This window comes from Phascolarctos cinereus, unplaced genomic scaffold (assembly GCF_003287225.1).
Source record: "Phascolarctos cinereus isolate Bilbo 61053 unplaced genomic scaffold, phaCin_HiC Scaffold_4;HRSCAF=312, whole genome shotgun sequence".
Taxonomy (NCBI): domain Eukaryota; kingdom Metazoa; phylum Chordata; class Mammalia; order Diprotodontia; family Phascolarctidae; genus Phascolarctos; species Phascolarctos cinereus.
The window spans coordinates 334946219-334968461 of NW_027555847.1; the positions used below are offsets into that span (position 1 = coordinate 334946219).

The window sequence follows — 22243 nt, forward strand, 5'->3', positions numbered from 1 at the left end:
ATATGGATCAATTTAACAACTCCATTTTATAACTTTTACTAATCACCTACTATGTATACAGTGCTGAGTGATGAGGATACAAAGATGAAAACTGACATATTGCCTGACCTCAAGGAGCCCACAGCAAGATACAACATAAAACTGAATGATATATAGTCAAATGTGATGGAGAAGAGAGAGAGAGAGAGAGAGAGAGAGAGAGAGAGAGAGAGAGAGAGAGAGAGAGAGAGAGAGAGAGAGAGAGAGAGAAAGAGAAATAAAGGAGGAGGAGGGGAGAGAGAAAGAGAAAGAAAGAGCATCAGAGGGGTGCAGAGAGAGAGAGAAGGAGAGAGTGAGGGGAGAGACAGAGAGAGAGAGAGAAAGAGAAAGAGAAAGAGACAGAGAGAAGAAGAAGGAGGGGAGAAAGAAAGAGAGAGACAGACAGAGGGGGAGAGAGAGAGAGAGAGAGAGAGAGAGAGAGAGAGAGAGAGAGAGAGAGGGAGGGAGAGGGAGGGGAGATACAAAGAGAGAGAGAGAGAAAGAGAAATAAAGAAGGAGGAGGAGGGGAGAGAGAAAGTGAAAGAGAGACAGCGTCAGAGGGTGCAGAGAGAGAGAGAGAGAAGGAGAGAGTGAGGGGAGAGACAGAGGAGGGAAGAGAGAGACAGAGACAGAGAGAGAGAGACAAAGAGAGAGACAGAGAAGGAGAGAGGGAGGGGAGAGAGACAGAGAGAGAGAGAGAGAGAAAGAGAAAGAGAAAGAGAGAGAGAAGGAGGAGGAGGGAAGAAAGAAAGAGAAAGAGAGACAGAGACAGGGAAAGAGAGAGAGAGAGAGAGAGAGAGAGAGAGAGAGAGAGAGAGAGAGAGAGAGACACACACACAGAGAGAGACAGAGAATTTTCCACAGTGATAATGGAGGCTTCCTGGAGGTGGCACCTAACTGGGTCGTGAAGGAAGGGAAGGCTGTCAAGAGGCAGAGATGAGGACAGTGCATTTCACTGATGGGATACATTCTCTATAAATACACAGAATTAGAGAGCATTGGATAAGATTAAGGAGCAGATTATTGCCCAGTTTGACTGAAACAGAATATGTTTAAGAGAGTAGGGTGAAATAAAGCCAGAAAGGTAGCAGAGAACCAGCTTATGGAGGCTTTTATATGCCAGGTTATGGAGTTTATTTTCCTCCCTGTATACAATAGAAAATCACTCAAGTTTCTGGAGTAGGAAAATGAAGGGATAAGGTTTGTTCATCAGGAAAAATTAATTTGACAGCTATGTGAAGGCTGGTTTGGAGATTGGAGAGACCAGAAAAAGAATGAGTGGATAAGAGGTTATTAGAATAATCCAGGGGAAAAATGAGGAGAGTCTAAGTTAGAATAATGTTAGTGCCTGTGGAGAGAAGAGATTTTAGAGATTGAATAATAAAACTTGGCAACTTATTAGATGTGTGGGAGTCAAAGATGATTCTAAGATTTCGTGCCATTAATAGAAATTGGACAGCTGGAAGGGGAGATGACGTGTTCAGTTTTGGATATGCTGAACTTAAGGGGTGAATGACATATATGAGTGGGGGATGTCCAGCAGACATTTGCATATAGCAACCTCCAGTTCAGGAGAGAGGTTAGGGCAGAATCTGTATATCTGGAAGTCACCTGCATACACTGATAATTGAACTGTTTGGCATTCAATGCCCTTCTTAACATACTTCAACCCCCCTCTTACCTCTCTAATCCTCTTACACCTTACATTCTCCATGTACTCTTTGATATAGTAACACTAGCATCCTTGCTCTTCCTTCAACATGACATTCCATCTCTGGGCTTTGGGCATTTTCATTGGCTGTCCCCTATTCCTGGAATGCTCTTCCTCCTCATCTCTACCTCCTGGCTTCCTTCAAATCTCAGCTTAAATTTGACTTTTTACAGGAACCTTTCCCAATCACTCTTAATTCTAGTGCATTTTCCCTGCTGATTATCTCCTGTTTATACTATATATATCTTATTTGTACATAGTTTTTTGCATGCTGGCTCTCCCACTAGATTTTGAATGTGAGGATACCTCTGCCTTTCTTTGTATCTCCAGTGCTTAGCATAGTGTCTGACACATAATGAATGTTTATTGATTGAATGAATAACCAAAGAGAATAGGCACTTCCTAAAAGAGAAAGAGTAGGTCTACCTTGGGAAAAATGCACAAATGGAGGGAAAAGGATATTGGTCAACTTATCTTCTGAGACTGAAACAAGGATGAATAAGATGGCTAAAGTAGCTTTTGATAAATGGTCAATACTCAGAAAAGTAGGAGTAAAACAAAAAACAAGTAAAACAACTTTACATTATCTGTTGGGAGGGAAGGGAAGGGCAGTGACATGGATTGGAGAGGATTTGAGGAAAACAACAAAAGATCTGGAATTAAAATAGAGAGTCAATTGAAGAGAAATAGAAATTTTGTCATGAGGCCCCAGGCAGCATCGGTATGGAGGGATGGAGAATGATCATTAAAGGATGCAGGTATGTGAATAGGGTTGACTAGAGGGAGTTTTGAGTAATGAGACATTTGGGCAGAATAAGAGGTTGATGTAAGATAGAAGACCATAGGAAGGACAAGAAATTTAGTGGAATAAGAAGTCTATAGGACATTGGCGGAGTGAAGAAGTAGGGCCTGACACTATGAAATACTGAATATCAGTTGCAAATTGGGATATTTAAAGGATGGAATAAAGAAATAGGGCTCTTTCAAGGTGAAGGGGTGGTGATGGCTGTGGGGTTAGAAATCACATGGGGATGTAAAGGTTTTTAAGAAGTATGAGTACTGTCACTGAAGATCTTGAATGGTTCACACTTTGGGAGCACAAATGGGAAAATAGTTGTAAAGCTACAGTGGCTAAGACAAAAGGAATCCTAGGTTAGCCTGGCTGGAGTTGTTGAAGGGATATGGATAGAGATGGGATCCGTGATTTCATTGGCATAGGGAACTTCTGGAAGAGGAAAATCCTGCTGGTGCAGGTTTGTACCTTCTCTGCAACTTACATTCATCTTAGACAATTGCCTAGAGGGGATAATGACTTTCCCAGGGTCACACAGTCAATACGTGTCAGGCAGAACTTGAAACGCATCCTTCCTGTCTTAGAGGCCAGCTCTCTAGTTATCATATTTGCTGTTAGGATAAATGTGCAGATTCTCAGATGATCATAATACTCCCAAGTAGTGAGAGCCCTAATCTTAGACCTAGTAAAGACCTAAAGACATAATTTTGCCCATTCTACTGCCCTCAGGCAGGGCCTTACGTAAACCAACAGAGACATTAAAATCTACTCAATTTTCCAAAATCTCCTGAGAATGCTCAGTTAACTAGAGTATGAGCCAGTGGAAATAATAGCAACATAGCTTGGCTGACAGCTTGGGGCAGACAGGTTCTTAGGAGCCTTTAAATTGCATTAGTAGGACTCTAGGATTTGGTAATCCCTAGCCTTTGACAAACACTAAAATTAAGATTTTAAAGATAATAATGAAAAGCTGCTGAAGACCAGAGTCTTATGTGCTTGAAGAAGGTGGGTTAGGTTTTTGAAAAATGAGCTTCATGGCAACTTTCCTCTTTTCAGATTTCCTAGTTAGCTCTCTCACCTGGAAAAAGTAAAAAAAAAAAAATTGTTCACTAGATCATGTACCTTTCAAGCTAACTATATTGGGCTTTAGGCAGACTTGAAGAAAGGAATCAAGGTGGGGTCCAGCCTTTGTTTTTTAATTTTCTGAATGCTGCATCCATGGACTACCAATCTGAATAATCATAAAGGCTCCCTCACTCATGGATAGTGGTAACAGCTGGAGCTGTAGTAGTAATAGACTAGAGAGAAGAACACTGGAGCAGAGGGGTAGGTTGGGGATTGGTTGCTGGAGTTCCTCCAGGTATAACACTTTATGTTGCTTACTTCTAGGGCCCAGAGAGAATGTCTATATCAATGAGTTGCTTGTAAAACAACCTGATAGGGGAACCGGGCACTCTGTGTCACTTGTAGACAGACTCCTTCTCTTCCTTTAAGATGCGGTAGCTCAAGCATCATCTTCTACATGAAACCTTTCCTGATGCTCACAACTGCTAGTGCCTTCCCTCCCAAGCTACCTTGTAGGCAGATCAGTTGAATTTATTCAGTTTGTATATAGCATGTATTTACACTTTTCTCCCCCATTAGAATATAAACTTCTTAGGAGTATGGATTGTTTCATTCTTTGTACTTGCATCTCCAGGCTCTAATAAGTCCCTTTCACATCGTAAGTGTTTAATAAGTATCTGTTGATTTTTGTTGGGAGTTGCTAAGATGCTGATTTTGAGAGAACTTATTCATCTGAATAAGATTGAATATGAAGATTTAGCATCCTTAATGGTGATCTAGTCACTTTCTAGTAGCTTTGGTTACTCGGGAGCCAAAAACACAATTTAAAGCATTATTGAGTCTAATCCTCTCTTTTTACAGTTGAGAAAACTGAAACCCAGTTAGGTAAAGGCAGTCGCCTAAGGTCACATATGTAGTGTTGAACTAGATTTGTAAAAGCTGTACTTCTAATTTTTCCAAGTGTGTAGGACAGGAAAATGAAGTATGTTAAAGAAAAATTGCTAACCCTGAACAAGAATCCAAGGGTGTGGTGACTAAAGTAATAACTCATAGGCCAGAAGAGATGCTATCAGGAGGCTCTGTTATTTCCTTAGGGAAAAATTTTTTTTGAAATGAGTTACTCAATCTCTGACTATAGAAGAAGTACCACAGAGGTGTCTGGGATTGTCTGACCCTACTTGCCTACATCTGTGCTGCTGCCCTGCTGTCTCAACCTCTCCACTCTTACAGAGCAAGGCTATGGCCTGACTAGTTTAAAGGTCAAGGGTAAGCTAGAGTGGTTGCTCCTTGCTCTAATCTGAGAATTGGAAATACTATGGAAGAAAAATAGATAAGAATTGGTGATCAATGTTGCTGTTTGTCCTTCATTCTTGAAGAGGACCAGGACATCAGGGAGGTGATGCTATGACATACAAGTGAATTGGGTTTAAGTGAGGGAGGGCTGTGCAAAGTCACCAACCTCACTTTCTCCTCCAGAGCCACCTGGGTCTAGTGGCCAGATGTAGATCAAGAAGAGTGGAGATGGCCCAAGATCCATTGGAAGACCCTTGCCCTTTTCAAGCTAAGGTCTTGAACAGGTCTCAGTTTGACAAAGGCAATGCCCATTCAGTGATTGAGGCTTAATAAGAAATGAGGCAGAGAATGGCCTCTTTACTTAGTCAAAAAAAAAAATTGATCTGGGAGGGAAAGACCGAGGAGGTTTTTGGGGCAAACAGAAACAATTATTATTTACATTCATTCTGAACCAATCCAGGCCCAGACAATGACCTGGGACTTACTGTTGGCCAATCAAAGAAAGCCAGAGTGATTTGGGGTTGTAAAAAAAAAAGTTCCAGAGATTGAAATTTATATTCCCTTTGGGCAGAACACAGAAAGAAAGAAAAAAAGAAAGGAAGGAAGGAAGGAAGGAAGGAAGGAAGGAAGGAAGGAAGGAAGAAATTCAATGTAGATACAGGGGAGAAAAAGATTTAAAGCCTGGGCAAGTAGGAAATTTATTGGACCACTGAAAGAAACAGCTAAGGAGGGGAAACTGGCTGGGAGGGAGGAAGGAAGGTGGCAAGTTTGACTTCAGGCATGCTGAATTTCAGGGATGAAATGACAGTCACATGGTAATGTATTCCTGGGCAGCTACAGATATTGAGCTAGAGCTCAAGAGATAAGGACCAGAGATCTAATTTGGGGGAAGTATTCTACAAAAAGTGAGAGTTAAATCCATAAAAGTGATTTAGTTCTCAGAAAGAGAAAGAATAGAGGGAAAAGAGCCAAGGACTGAACTCTAAAAAATCCTCTAATCAAGAGATGGAAACATAGGTTCAGAATGGTAGAAAGTGACTAGCTACTCTGGACCACTAGAGATGATCTGAATGAAAGAGAACTGATGGGTGCTTCAGGTGATGAAAATATGATTTTTAATACTTATCCCAGAGTTTATTCACCTTTTCTTTTGTATTGTGGACCACTGTGGCAGTCTGGTAAAGCCCATGGATGCCTTCTCAGAATCATGTTTGTAAATGCACAGAGTAAAGTATATAGGATTATGAAGGAAACCAACTCTACTAAAATAAAGATGGAATTTTTTCCCATCAAATTGATGAGCCCCATGAAATCTATCCAAGGTCCCTGTTGAGGGTCCATGAACAACAGGATAAACCTTAGCCCCGCCGGAAACCTAAGGGATCATTTAAGGTACAGCTTTAGGCTTTACTGACAGATGGCCAACATAAGTCTTTCATTGCAGGTAGGTCTCTTGAGTGGTGGGATTTGGACAGGGTGGGAGAAGGAAAAGCAACTTCACTCCTCCATGAGATGTATTTCATGGTAAGATTAAACAATCTGAAAGAATTCAGTTACAATTTGGCTGTCAGGTACTTTCCTTGTAGTGTGTGAATGCTATACTGGCAAGAATTAAAGAAAACATGTATTGCAAAGGGTTATTCATTACATAGAATGAGTTAGAAGGAGAACCAAGGAGAATTGCTATTTTGAGTCATATGCCAAGGCTTGGAAATAACTTTTTTTATCCTTTTTATCAGTCTCCTTTTTAATGACACTCTTTGTCATGGAGTTTTATCTGTGTGTTTTTAAAGATAGACAAATGCTTAAACCTAGACTTTGAACTTCGTAGGGTTTAGTATCTGCTTTTCATTAGTGTTCATCTCTCATTTCAGTTAATGAAAGCATGTATGGTCATGGGACGGGGGGGTGGGGTGGGGAAGACTAAGCCACATGGAAGGAGGTACATTTCTCTCTAGGAGAGCATCATACAATGGTTGCTAGGGCAACCACTGATTTTTAGTGAACCCAGAGCAAAAAGATCAATTAGAAACAATTGGAGGAACTTGCAAAGACATAAAACACTCCTGCCTTGTGATTTCAGGAACTTCTCAATAATTTTTCACTGAGAAGCTTATAGAATATGGCTGATTTTCATGATCATTTTGGGACTTCTCCTTTTAAAGGCTATCAGGGGCTCAGGAAAGGTTTTTTATACAAGGTTCCAGAGTCCTGCAAGCAATGAAGACATCTTTAAATGCTGGAAGGGCATATGTAACACCTTTGCATTCTTAGTGGTGTTTCATGCATAGTACATGATGCCTTTTTGTATTCCCTACCAGCCCAAGGGCTAGCACAATACAGAGCGTATAGTAGGTACTTGATAAATGATGAATGTGGGTTGGATGAATACATTCATCTGGATTCTCCCTTTGTACCAACATCCCTTTTCTCTCCCCTTCATCTCTTCCCCTTCATCTTATCTTTACAAGAAGGCATATCCTGTGAGGTGGCCCGGGAGCAACTCTAATCAGCCAGGGTATTTGTGCAAGATTTTGCACAATGGTAGGGGTGGGGAGGGGACGCAAAGATAAAAGTGGATTTGGTTCTTTTTAAGGAGGAGCAAGGAGAGGAGTCCAGCCTATAAAAATCCTTCCCTGAATCTATGCTCTCATTTGGGCGCCTACTATTTTTACCATTATGGATCACAATTAGTGGTGCTCTGGTAAACGTTTAACAGCCAGTTCCACAAGAAAAAATGTACATATAATTTAAAATTTAATTTTCATTATTATGAACATAATCTCCATCACTTTCTTAAGTCTAGATAATCTACAAGACAATACATCAAGCCCTGATTTGTACTGTTTGAAGATATCTAAGATGTAAATGCTCACACTTGAGTAGCTAGGTAGGGAACTGGATAGACAGCCAGGCCCAGAGTCAGGAAGATTCATCTTTTTGAGTTCAAATCCAGCCTCAGACACTTACCAGCTATGTGACCCTGGCCAAGTCACTTAACTCTGTTTGACTCAGTTTCCTCAGTAAAATGAATTGGAGAAGGAAATGGCAAATCATTCCGGTATATTTGCCAAGAAAACCCCAATTGGGTTCACGAAGAGTCAGACATGACTGAACAACAAATGCTCACACTAAAAATTTAACTACCAGCTCTCTTGAGCTTGTAGAATCTGCTTCTAGCACATCCTTGAATAATCCATTCACAAGCTTTTGTCTTTGTTTTCTTCCGTAAGCCCTCCACAGAGGTCTTAGGAAAAGTTGGAGGCCTTCATCTGGGTCTTGTACTATTTTGTAGATAATAATAGTAAGCATTACTCACAATTTTATGGCTTTCTGGTTTATAAAGTACTATATATACATGATCTCATTTGCACAATTTTAGCCATCTTTTTCTCTTTTTGAATTGGGCTTGAATATGATTAAGAAAGATTGAAGAAAAGGCAATGACCATTTCCTGAGGATACACAGCGTTTCACCACCAGTGTAGTAAATTTCATTTAATCCACCCTGACAATTAGTGCTCATGCTCCTTCTGTGAAGTTCTGTGAACAATAAAGCTCTCTCATTGGTTGATTTCTTACCGAGCTGCTCTCCTAAATGTTTGCCTCTCTCTGTTGAGATGACCCGCTCATCTTCCATGTCACATTTGTTCCCAACCAAGATAACCTGGGCATTATCCCAAGAGTACGTTTTGATTTGAGTTGACCTAAAAGAGACAGAACACACACAAAAAAAAGTCAGGGAAAGGCATGGCTGTCTGAAAAAGAAGAAACAAACGCCAGAGATTGTAATAACAGGGGAAATGAAACTCAGACAACTTCTGACATTTAGACTAAATTAGCTTGTTCTGTAATTCAGCCCTTCAAAGGCTCAACAGTAAATGAATGCATTAAAAAAAAATCAAGAGAAGTTCAGCATTGTCTTGATTCCCTTGTTGTATAAGCTATACTAGCAGTAAGCCTGCCTTTCTTTACAAACAACAACAACAGAAGTTTGCCATTGCCTTTTCATCCCATCATGCACAAATATAATTTTATTTTATTACAAAAGGTTCTTAATCTTCAGAGACAAATTAAACGTAGAGTATCCAGGGTAATAAAAATATGAATACTATGAAATGATAAGTACATCACTTTCAGTTTGTATAGAATGAAACAATTAATAAGGATGCTGCGCTGTGTTGGCATTTTAACTCATAATTACATTATATCTAATTTTTAAAAATAGCCTCAGATAAAGTATATCACACACAGACTCACCCCCTACTCTCCCCCCTTTATTTTGTTACTTGGATGGGAACTAATTAGAACCACAGAACGTTAGTTCACACAAAACATACATATGTATATACATATATAATATATCTTTATATATAAATATACACATGCACATATGTTTTACATACATACATGCATATATATACATATATATATATATATATATATATACATATATATGTACACATATTACTATCTGTTATTTCCATATATCTGGGGCAGCTAAGTGGGGCAGTGGATAGAATGACAGACCTAAAGTCAGGAAGACTCATCTTCCTGGGTTCAAATCTGGCCTCAGACACTTACTAGCTGTGTGACCCCTCGTCAAGTCACTTAACCCTGTTTGCCTCAGCTTTCTCCTCTGTAAAATGAACTGGAGAAGGAAATGGCAAACCACTCCAGTATCTTTGCTAAGAAAACCCCAAATGGGTTAATAAAGATTTGGACACAACTGAAAAACAACTGAACAACAATAATAGGTTACCACATTTGAAAGGTGAAATTTATCTGTTAAGACTAGGAGCATAGAGTGCAGAAAGGTCGATAGAACATCAGAGCTAGAAGAGACATGTGAAGTCTCTCCCTCATTTTATAGCCCAGGAAACTGAAATACTAAGAAGTTACACGGCTTACCCAAGGCCGCACAGAGAATAAGGAGCAGGGTCAGGATTTCAACCTACATCCCCTGACTCTAAACCAATATTCCTTCTACTACACTATAGCTCTCTTCTCATTCTTCTGGGAATTGGGCTGAGGAATTATACAACTAATGCAAGCAGAAAAAAAAAAGTTATCATTCTATTTTATTAAATCATTAACAGAACAATTTGAACTCAGGAAGATGAGTCTTCCTGACTCCAGGACAAGCATTCTACCCACTGTGCCTCCCAGTTACCCCATGATAAGCTGTTAGGATCATTTAAATCATCTATCTATTTATCTATCTATAGGTACATATGTACGTATTGACAAACTCCAAGTATCCTGAAATATGTGATTTCAAATGCAAATGAAAACAATTTTTAAAAAAAAAATAGATAATATATGAACTGTGCCATTGGGGCGGAAGAGAGCAAAGGTCGCCCTTGCTGCCAGAATGTGTTTTTATGATGAGTACTAAGGAAATGAATACTAAATCTTGTATTTTGAATTCTGTAGCTACCACTTATCTTGATGATACTATACTGATTGCTATTAGCATAATAATTACTCATTTATATGATGCTTAAACGTTTTCAATGTATCTGTTAACTTGGACAAAGCCCAGCTACTTCTTTCTACAGGAGAGCTTTCCTACCTGGCTTCCCCCCACTACCATCACCTCCTTGTTATTAGAGATAGCCATGGCATGGCAGATAGAGAGCAGACCTTGGAATCAGTGCCTGGATTTAGGTTTGGCCTCTGATATGTAATGTGTGTGTCCTGCCAGGTAAGTCGTTTAATTCTCCACAACCAGGAAACTCTCAAAGACAATAATTTTTAGAGCAGATGGTCAAACTGGGTAGACAAATGGAGTTTCTTCACTGGGAATTCTCTGTGCTGATGAAATCATAAATTGGATACCCTTCCCCACTCAAATCCTCCAAACATTTAGTAATTAGTTACTTCTCTGTTTCAAACTGGATTCACCACCCTTCTCCTCAGCATTGGCTTCAGAGTCAGTGGATTTGGGCTCAAACTCTGACCCTGCTCCTTGCTCAGGAGCAAATAAACCCCTTGAAGGCAGGGATTGCTTCTTTTTTGTATTTTTATCCTCAGAGCCTACTACAGGGTTTTGTTCACAGTAGGTGTTTAATAAGCGTTTGTTGTTTTGTTCAATTAAGTAACCCCATGAGGTATATAATGCAAACATTATTATCCCCATTTTCCAGGTGAGGGAAGTGAGTCCCAGTGAATTTAAATGACTCCCCCAACATCACATAGCTAGAATTGGCTTCAACTTTTCTTCTTACTCTTAGGCTGACTGTTCTTTCTTCTACTGTCCAAAAATCACAATGAAGGGAGACTAAATTAATCAAATAAACTCTGCAAAGGGGATACGGGCTGGTATTTGTATTCAGAAGTATGTTCATTTTTTAAAAAATGTGTTTTGGTTGTTTTCCTGGTATTTCTCTGATAATGAACATACAGATGGAAATGAATTGCTTCAATTACTTCTCTAATTAGAGAAACTTGATGTCGGCAGGAATATCTGCTCACAAATTGAGAGAAAGGTTATGGTTTTAATCAAGTCATGTTTCATTCTTAAAGGATCATTTCTAATAGTCAATGGGCAAGAAAGAAGGCTACTGAGAGCAAGAATCAGATAAATAATACATAATTTTCTAATTCCCACTCAGCCCAGGTGGGTGACCTTTGCTATTATTTACATATCCCACCCTGGTTTATTGTTTATTCCCACCAAGCTGAACTTCACAAGGGAGGGAAACTTTGATTCATCAATTAAGAACCTACAATCTCATCTCCCCATAGTAAGGCTCTGAGCACCCAGGTCTCTAATTGTGAATTATTCCCCCAAATCTTTGCCTCTGAAATTATTTATGAGAGTGACAAAAATCTCTGAAGCTGACTTGTAAAGAGACTTCATACAGCTAAAATTTCTTTAGCATCATACCCTACACAACATCCTGCTTACTTTTAACCACATGAAAACCTCTTTTGAAAATTTCTGGCACAGGTGTCAAAAATACCGATGAGTGTGGGGTATTTCCAAGACCTTGTGTTTATACCTTGCAAGGGGTCATTTGCCATATTGCAATGTTGCCTCTCCTGGGACAGGTATACTAATTAACAGTGTGCATTAATGAGGCTTTGCCATGGATATTTGTTGATTAGAGATGCACATTTTTAAAGGGAGTTGGGAGGGGTGCATCACACACTATTACCCATGGAGAGGAATTAGATATTGCTAGATCCTTGAAAAAAAAAAGATCCTTGGGGATTTACAGTTAATCACAGTGAGATTAATGGATTTCATTGGAGCTATCCTGGTCACCATGGTTACTCTGGAAATGGCAGTCAACTCAGAATTCACTCAGTATCAGAGCATCAGGGACTAAAAGATGCCATTATTCATTGGTCATGAATTGAATTTCATTTGCAAAGAAAAATCATTTAGAAAGGAAAAACAGATTTCACCCTCCTTATTCCAGTTTTATTCAAAGATTAAAGTGGAGGAACTTCCAAAGAGGATGCAAGAAATAAAAAATTGCAAGAGATTTTATTCTAAAAGAGGTAAATTTCCATGCTATGCAATGTAAAATCTATTTTGAAAATTAAAAATAAATAGATAATGGGCTTTAACACAAGATGCTAATGCTAATATATTAACATCAATTTCCCTAGATGTTAAGTCATTCTCTAGTAGTGTCCAGGGCTGGGTGGAGGATATGTGTGTGTGTGTGTGTGTGTGTGTGTGTGTGTGAATCAATCAATCAAAAAAATTTATTAAATACCTACTCTGTGACATGCAGTATGCCCAGCCCTCAGAATACAAGTACCAAAAAAACCCAATTTTTTTTTGCAAGGAGTTCACATTCATATCATGAAGACAAAGGGTACATGTAAATATATCTAGAATAAATTAAAGCAAATAAACACAAATACCTACCACAGAGCTAAATACAATGGGAGGGAAGACACAAACAGTAGGAGGGATTAGGAAAGGCTTTAAGCAATGGCGCTGCTTGACCTTTGTCTTCAGGACACTAAGAGGCCAAGGTGAGGTCATTCCTTGCATTCCATGCACGAGGAAAGGTTTTTGCAAAGGCATAGGAACATGGAGTAGCAGAGATGGCCAGTTTGGTGGGTTTGCAGTGTGTTGGAGGGAGAGATGATAAGGAGGATGGAAAAATAGTTGTTGTGAGGGCTTTAAAAGCTTAGAAAGAGGAGTTTATAATTTATCCTAGAGGCAACAGGGAGCCACTGGAGTTGAATGAGTCAGTGAAGCACTAGGTCAGGTTTTTTCTTAAGAAAAACCACTTTGGCAGCACTGTGGAGGATGGCCTGGAGTGAGGAGAGATCTGAGGCTGGCGATCAATTAGGAGTATGTCACCTAGGCAAGAGGGGATGAAGGCCTGAACAATTGTGTGTATGAACAGAGAGAGGATCAGACATGAGAAATCTGGAGGGTGAAACATAAAGATTTGGCAAATGATTAGAAATGTATGGAAATGAGGAGTCCAGGCTAATTTCAAGGTTATAAACCTGGGAGACTGGAAAGATGGTGAAACCACTTAAAGAAATTGGGAATTCTGGAAGAGGAGTGAGTTTTTTGTGGAAAGATAATGGGTCATTTCAGATATACTGAAATTGAAATGTGTCCATGACATCCAGTTGGAAATGCCCATTATGCAATTGGTGATAGGAGACTGAAGTTCAGGGGATAGACAGAAGTGCACGATAAGACACATTTTTAGACATGGCCAACGTGGGAAATTGTTTTGCTTGATTATGTATATTGATTATAAAGATGTCTCTTTTATCTTTTCTTTCTTTTTTATGGAAGAGGAGGTAAAAATAAAAAATAATTCTTTGTTGATTGAAAATGTTTTTTTTTGTTAAAAAGGGTTAATTCTTCCATAGAACCCCTGATTTATTATTGAACCTAGAAATAATTTAAGCACTAGTATGAATTTCACCATCTCCTATATCTAACAAGTTTAGGTGAGTGCTATTGATGGGGTGTGGCCCAAGCCAAGATCTTTGCCCCTTGCCCCAAATGGAATCTGGCTTCCCTTTTGTCTACAGGCCCCAGTCCCTCATCTCCCTTTGAAAGCCTTAGCCTACCTTTTAATCTCATTCAGATACCTTTCAGTTCCTACATTATCTATTCCCATTGTCTGTTCAATCTCTTGAACATTCCAATCTCTGGGAATTCTCACCCAGACCCTTTTCCCAGACCTTATTCCCAGACCCTTTTCCCAGACCATTTTCCCAGACCCTTCCCTGGTCACCTAAAGTATATAAGATCTACCCTGGCCCTCATTCAGGGCTGAGAATCTCATGCTCAAAAGGCTGAGAACCTCTCATGCCTGCTTGTCCTTACAGGCGTCACCTGGCCCTAAGTGTTTTATCACTAATAAACTTTTCCTCTGGCTGAAGAAGATTTGAGTTCAATTCTTTCAGGCAGGGCCCGGTACCACAATCTTGGGGTCCCAGCACCCCAAACCCCCTAGACCTCTTCATATGGTTCCCTGACCAGGAAGTGTTTTTGGGCCTGACCTCTCAGGTTCCTTTAGGTTAGACAGCTACGAGACTGTCTCGAACTCTGCCTGATGCTCCCAGGCTTTTTTGGTCCAGTGCCTCTGCTTGAGCACTTGGACCTGGGTATATACCTTCCTTAGCATAGAGGATGGACTCCCTATCAGGAAGCATAGGTTCAAACTTCTCAGTTCTGTCGGCACTAGGGAATTGGGAAATTGTTGGATGTATATATTTTTTTCTTTCTTTTCCTTTTTTTCCTTTTCCCTAAGCCCACAATAGGTCAGTCCTTTTCATTTCCCAAGAATTCACCTTTGGGCTGTCTTTTACTAAATTGGAAAAATCTTAGCTTCTGTAAAGAACTTAAAAAGAAAAAGCTGGTGTATTTTTGTAACATCTTTTGGCCTCAGCATCACCTGGAAAATTGTGAGGCATGGCCCCTTTTTGGGACATTACAGGTAAAGACCCTCTCAGAGTTAGAAAAATGTTGTCACAGAGAAAGAAAATGGGTGGAGATTTCTTACTTAATGGCTTTTGTTGAGCTTTCTAGAGATCCCATTCTCAGAAAGGATTGTAAGATGCTTGTAGCTAGAGCCACCCCACTACCTGTGAGTGGGGATCAAATGGACCTTTTGGATGATCCTCTTATGGTTCCTAGGGTTATGGCATCCCCCTCTTCCCAACCTCCATTGGAACTGCTTCCCCAGCACCTATCTACACCCCATTCTCCTCTGGCCTCTCCGGCTGTTCCCCATTCTCCCCAGATCTTCCCTTCTGCTCCTCTGGTCCCTCCATTTCCTCCCCAGGCCCCCACTCTAGAGGCTACTTCTACTCAGGCCTTGAGCGAGGGCCTCGCCCCAGTGTCTACTTCCAGAGAGACCCCAGCTCAAGCTCCAGATGAGGTTCTCAACTTGGTGCCTCCTCCCCAGACCTCTACTTCGGATGGGACCCCTCCTCAGGCTCCAGACAAGGGTATCGCTGTGGCGTCTTTTCCCCTGATCCCTTCACCTCCTCTGGTGTCAGGTAATCTTCCCCCTTGCCAGCTGGATTCCTCAGCCTAGAAGTGGGACTTCCTCCCTTCCTCCCCCACAACAAGACCCTGCTCCCGCAGGGCCTTCAGGGCTTTTTTCCTTTAAGGAAAGTACCTGCCTCTCCTAATGAGACACTTAGGGTGCATGTTCCATTCTCCATTTCAGACCTCACCCAGATTAAGGACAGGCTGGGTCAGTACTCAAAAGATCCAACTAAATTTACTGAGGGCTTCAGGGATGTTTCCCTACAATTCAAACTTTCTTGGGGTGATTTGCATGTCCTCTTCTCCATCTGCTGTACCCCTGAGGAGAGGAAGAGAATCTGGGAACAAGCCCAAAATTTTGGGGATCGTTTGGCTAGCAATGACCCCACAAAATACCCCCCAGGAACAGCTGCTGTTCCTGCTAGTGATCCGGGGGTGGGATTATCAGAAGAGGGAGGATAGGGGAAAGAGAGACTACATGATAATTTGCCTGTTAGAAGGCCTGAAAACAGCATTTCAAAAGCAGGTAAACTTTCAAAAGATTAAGGGAATTACTCAGGAAGAAAAGGAAAATCCTGCCCTTTTCCAAGATAGGCTAGTAGAAGGCATTAAAAAGTATACGAATTTAGATCCTGACTCTACAGAAGGGGCAGCAATCCTTAGCATGTATTTCATTAACCAATCTGTCCCAGATATTAGGAGGAAACTACAGAAATTGGCAATGGGGCCCCAAACGCCTCAGGCTCAGTTATTGGATATGGCCTTTGGAGTCTTTAACAACAGGGACCTAGTTGCAGCACAGGAGAAAGAACACAGGCAGAGGGCTAGAGACAAAGAACATGCTTGATTCCTGGCTGCTGCCATGGTCAGGGAAAGACCCAAGGGTGTTCCTGGCAACTTGGGCAGTGGGAAAACCTGCTTTTGATGCCACCATGAGGGTCACTGGTCCAAGGAGTTTACCTCCAGGGAACCCTCTCGGAGGAAGCCCAGCGATTTGGGCAGGGGAGGCCACTGGGAGGCTCAGTGGTCCAAGGAGTGCCCCTCCAGGGTGCCCCCTTGGAGGAATCCCCCAAGACGGACGCCTCCAGGACCTTGCCCAAGATGTGCCCAGGAGGGACATTGGAGGAAGGATTGTCCCTGAGGTAGGAGAAGTGATAGAGCAGCCCCCCAGTACCCTGTCCTCCAGTCTTCTCAAGACTGGGGAGGACAAAGGAACCTGGGTCCGGGCAACACTCCCACTTTCTCCATCTCCCTCACCAAGGCCTGGGAAGAAATTGAGGCTGAAGGTAAGATTACCCACTTCATCATGGCTATGTTCTTTGCTTTAACCAATTACTCTGGCCCTATTCGCTCCTTGACCCACCCGGTCATTCGAGAGGTAACTGAGGGATGTCTCCAGACATACCCCTCCCCCTGCCTATTTGAGAATCTGTTGTTTAAACACTCCTCCTTTATGCTCTCCTCGTGCCCTGCCCCCTCGTTGGGAAGGAACCTGATGGTGAAGTTGGGGAGCCAATTTTCTCTAGTTAAGCCTCCCATCTCCCTTCTTTGTGCCAGACCTCCCCATGTTCCCCTGGAAGTGTGGGAGACAATTTGAGATACTTTTGCTACCCCAGCTGTTGTTCACCTCCAAGACCCTAAAGTATTTTCCCTTCCCTGTATTTGTAGCCCCACCCAGGAGGCTTCTTTGTCCACGGCCTCAGGAGTGCTTAATCTCTTGGGAACTCAAGGCTATAGGGTCTCTTTGAACAAAGTCCAGCTAGCATGCCAGTCTGTAAAGTACTAAGACACAATTTCGAACTTTTCTAGGCATGGATAGATTTTGTAGACTCTGGATCCCTAATAATAGTTTGATTGTTAAGCCCCTTTATGACTGTCCTCTGGGCCCTGACTCACTCCCTCAAGAGTGGGGCCCAGATCAGGCTTTTGTGATTTTAAACTCTAAATTGACCTCCACGCCCCTAACTCGGTCCTTAGGAGCTGCTGGAAGGCCTGCAAGCTTCCTGGCAGTGGCTGCTCATCTCCACAAAGCCCCCTTCCCAATATGACTTTCTCAGATGTTTATGCCACTCCATTTATGCTTGCCACTTCTCTATGGGCCACTCTGTCTGTGTCAACACCTTGTTTTTCTGCAGGGGAATATTCCCATACTTGGGAGACAAGTTGCAAGACCACTAGACAAGTTAACACCCCTGTGGAAGGAGGGCTTGAAAGAGTTTCTGCTAATCTTTTGACCTGCACCACAGTCTGTGCAGATACCACTAGTGACAAGAATTTTGGGGAAAAGGTGAAATGAAGTGCCAACACATGGCAAGACCCCAGAACTACTGTTTTGGTCACTCAATGTTTGACACCCTACAAGGACTTTGGGGTATGTACCCTTGGATTTTTAGCACCACCCTTCTCCATTTTCAATGCCAAACAGCCCACAGTCTCTAACTTAAAGGTAAAACATGGATTTTGAGGAAATGTCCTCTGGTCTCTTAAAAAGGGAGCACACTATCTTTTGTCCTGGTATAACTTACAGCATGAACATATTCTCTTTAACCTTTCAGAGACTATTCACCAGTTGGCAAATGTGACAGCTTATGGTCTCCAGGAAATCCAGCAATCTTTGGATTCCTTAGCAAAAGTAGTTCTAGATAACAGAATAGTCCTAGACTACTTGCTTGCCTCCAGTGGGAGTGTATGTGCTTTAGCAAACACATTTTGTTGCACGTATAACAATTCCTGCACTGCTTATATTTTGGAGAAAGCTAGTTGGATGCAAGAAATTCACAATAACTTTAGTGCTCCAAAATCTTTTTCATGGGAGTCCTGGCTTCTTTTTATACTGGTTCCTATTCTCATTCCACTACTGATCATATTTTTGTGTTTGTTTGGTCCATGTTTACTAAATATTCTTGCCAGATTCCTTTCTTCCAGGGTTGGAGCCATCAACTTCTAGATGACTGTTCAGGCTGTACACCAACCTGAGGATTCTGCTCTGTTGACCCTGGCATCAGCTGGTTTTTTCAAGTTTGACCCCTCAAACAGGACCCAGAGAGGCAGGGCAGCTCTATGCTCCTTGCCAGCAGGAAGCAGTTTCAGAAGTCCAGACCTTTGCCCCTTTCCCCAAAAGAATTTGTGTCAAATTTGTTTGAGGGGGGAATGATGGGGTGTGGCCCAAGCCAAGATCTTTGCCCCTTGCCCCAAATGGAATCTGGCTTCCCTTTTGTCTACAGGCCCCAGCCCCTCATCTCCCTTTGAAAGCTTTAGCCTACCTTTTAATCTCATTCAGATATCTTTCAGTTCCTTCATTATCTATTGCCATTGTCTGTTCAATTTCTTAGACATTCCAATCTCTGGGAATTCTCACCCAGACCCTTTTCCCAGACCCTTCCCTGGTCACCTGAAGTATATAAGATCTACCCTGGCCCTCATTCAGGGCTGAGAATCTCATGCTCAAAAGGTTGAGAACCTCTCATGCCTGCTTGTCCTTACAGGTGTCACCTGGCCCTAAGTGTTTTATCACTAATAAACTTTTCCTCTGGCTGAAGAAGATTTGAGTTCAATTCTTTCAGGCAGGGCCCGGTACCACAATCTTGGGGTCCCAGCACCCCAAAACCCCTAGACCTCTTCACTATCACCCAGCTTTCCTGTTGATGTTTTTTTTCCCCTTCTAGCTAGGTGGTCTGCCACAATTGGCAACCAGAATTCTAGGCAAACTTCAAATAAGTTCAATTACTCATCTTTGTATTTCCCTCAGTTCTATGGAGAGCCTCTTTTTCACCAAGTAAGTGCTCAGAGATTTATTGGGTTGAATTGACATGTCTATTCCAAATCAATTTTTTAAAACCCTGATGACTATTGTGGTTTTGGGGAGCTATCAACATTTCAAAACAGTCAGTGTTTGTTGAACTAGAAAAAAAAATTGTATGTGTGAATTTATTGTTTTTAAGGATAATTTTAGAAACATATTTGAATGTGATGAGTCTCTTATGAAAATAGATAAGTGATAATAAAAGGATCAACATAGAAGTAATGTATCAGGAGAGTTATCTCACAGTAATAAGATATAAATTTCCCCTAATAACAATTTTGGCTTTATCCCAAGAGTTTCGGTAAGTTGTGTGACTGTTGTCATTTTCTTCGATGAAATTATTATTTCTATAATCTGTTCTTTTTCATACATTTTATAGGATTTGATTATTTAGCCTCCACTTTGAATCTTCACTTCAAATGCCATTTATTATAAACTTTATTGCATTCTGATCAATAATATTTCTGCTTTTGATGAATTTGTTCTTATGCCTTTGCATATTATTTTTGTAAAAGTATCAGGCAAAATGGAGAAATATATCTACACCTTTGAGATAAGAGTAATAGAGGGAAAATTGCAAAAAATAATGAGTGGGAATTATGAAAAGACAATTGAAAACTTGGTAAAAGAGGCACAAAAATAATAAAGAAAATGATGCCTTAAAAAACCAGAATTGGACTAATGGTAAAAGAAGCACAAAAATCCAATGAAGAAAAGAACTATTTAAAAAGCAGAACTGGCCAAATGGGAAAAGAAACACAAAAGTTCACTGGAAAAAAAATAATTTCTTGAAGATTAGAATTGGACAAGTGGAAGCTAATGACTCCATGAGACTTCACAAAATAATGAAACAAAGTCAAAAGAATGAAAATAAAAATGGAAGAAAATGTGACATATCTCATTGGAGAAACAATTGACTTGGAAAATAGATCCAAGAGAAATGATTCAAGAATTATTGGACTACCTGAAAGCCATGATAAAAAAAAAAGCCTAGACATCAGATTTCAAGAAATTATAAAGGAAATCTGCCCTGATATTTTAGATCCAGAAGACACAATAAAAGTTGAAAGAACCCACCAATCACTTCTGAAAAAAAATGCCAAAAATGAAAATTTCCAGCAATATTATAGCCAAATTCCAGAGCTCCCAGGTCAAAGAGAGACTATTGCAAACTGCCAGAAGTGAGGAGATGATAAATGGGAGGGTGGAATAAGACAGGCAGTGAGTGGTCAAAAACAAAACAGACTTTGGAGGAGGGACAGGACAAAAAGAGAGAAAGAAGAATAAACAGAAGAAAATGGGATGGAGGGAAATACAGTTATTAGTCATAACTGTGAATATGAATGGGATGAGCTCACCTATAAAATAGAAACAGCAGAATGGATTAGAAACCAGAATCCAACAATATGTTGTGTACAAGAGATATACTTGAAACAGAAAGACGCACAGAGTTAAAATAAAGGGCTAGAGCAGAATCTATTATGCTTCAGCTGATGTGAAAAAGGCAGGGGAAGCAATCATGACCTTAGACAAAACAAAAGCAAAAAAAGAACTAACTAAAATAGATAACCATGAAAACTGTATTTTGCTAAAAAGTACCATAGACAATGAAGTAATGTCAAAAAAAATTTAGAGCAAGTTTCTCTGATAAACGCCTCATTTCTCAAATACATAGAGGGAACTGAGTCAAATTTATTTAAGAGCCATTCCCCAATTGATAAATGGTCAACAGATATTAACAGGCAGTTTTCAGAAGAAGAAATCAAAGCTATATATTCATATGAAAAATGCTCTAAATCAATATTGATTAAAGAAAGACACATTAAAATAACTCTGAGGTATCACCTCATACCTTTAAGAAAGGACCGGAGGGCATGAGGGAAAATAGATACATTAATGAATTTTTGGTGGAATAGTGAAGTGGTCTAACCGTTCAGGAGAACAATCTAGAACTATGCCCAAAGGACTATAAAACTATGCAAACCCTTTGATCCAGCAATACCATTACTAAGTCTGTATCCCAAAGATATCAAAGAAAAAGGAAAATGACTCACATGCACAAAAAATTTATAACAGCTCCTTTTTGTGATGGCAAAGAATAGAAAATTGAGGGAATGCCCATCAATTGAGGAATGGCTAAACAAGTTGTGACATATGATTGTGATGGAGTACTCTTGTGCTATGGGAAATGATGGGGTGGATGGGTTCAGGGAAGAAAAATTGCAAGACCTATATGAACTGACACAAAGTGAAGATGCAAAGAAAAGAACCAGGAGATCATTGTGCTCAGTAACAGCAATGCTATAATGATGATCAACTGTGAAAGACTTGGCTACTCTGATCAATATAGTGATCCAAGACAACTCCAAAGGATTCATGAAATTCTATCCACCTCCAAAAAGAGAACTGAGGAATTCTAAGTTCAAACTGAAGTATGATTCATTCTCTCTCTCTCTCTCTCTCTCTCTCTCTCTCTCTCTCTCTCTCTCTCTCACTCTCTCTCCTTCTTTCTCCCTCTCTCTCCCCTTCTTTCTCACCCCCTCTCTCCTCCTCCCTCCCTTCCACTCTTCATTTCTTCCTTTCTTTTTTAGCTTTCTTTTGAGATATGGTTAATATAGAAATATGTTTTGCATGGTTTCACATGTATAATTGATATCATATTGTTTGCCTTCTAGGTAGGTAAAGAAAGAGTTGGAAGGAGAGAATCTGGAGCTCATAATTTAACAAGAAAAGAATGTTTAAAATAAATTTAAATATCTACTTAGTCTTATCCCTTTTAGCCATAGGATTGTTGCTGTTGTTTAGTTGTTTTAAGTCATGTCCAAGTCTTGGTGTTTGCATTTGGGGTTTTCTTGGCTAAAATACTTGAGTGGTTTGCCATTTCCTTCTCAGATCATTTTATAGATGAGGAACTGAGGTAAACAGGGTTGAGTGACTTGCCCAGGTTCACACAGCTAGTAAGTGTCTGAGGCTGGATTTGAACTCTGGAAAAGGAACCTTCCTGATTCCAGGCCAGATATTCCATCTGCTGTGCCCCCTAGGTGCCCTAAAATCATGCTATAGGACC

The 22243-nt window shown here is 40.6% G+C and overlaps 1 protein-coding gene across 2 annotated transcripts in view; it reads right to left on the reverse strand.

Annotated features, from left to right (window-relative positions):
• Window positions 1-22243, reverse strand: part of LOC110202752 (ras-related protein Rab-3C) — a 352324-nt gene that overhangs the window by 30574 nt on the left and 299507 nt on the right. For both annotated transcript variants that reach the window (XM_078153192.1, XM_078153191.1), the window contains exon 4: window positions 8462-8586. In XM_078153192.1, coding sequence (XP_078009318.1) covers window positions 8462-8586 — 125 coding nt within the window. The remainder of the gene's footprint in view (window positions 1-8461; window positions 8587-22243) is intronic.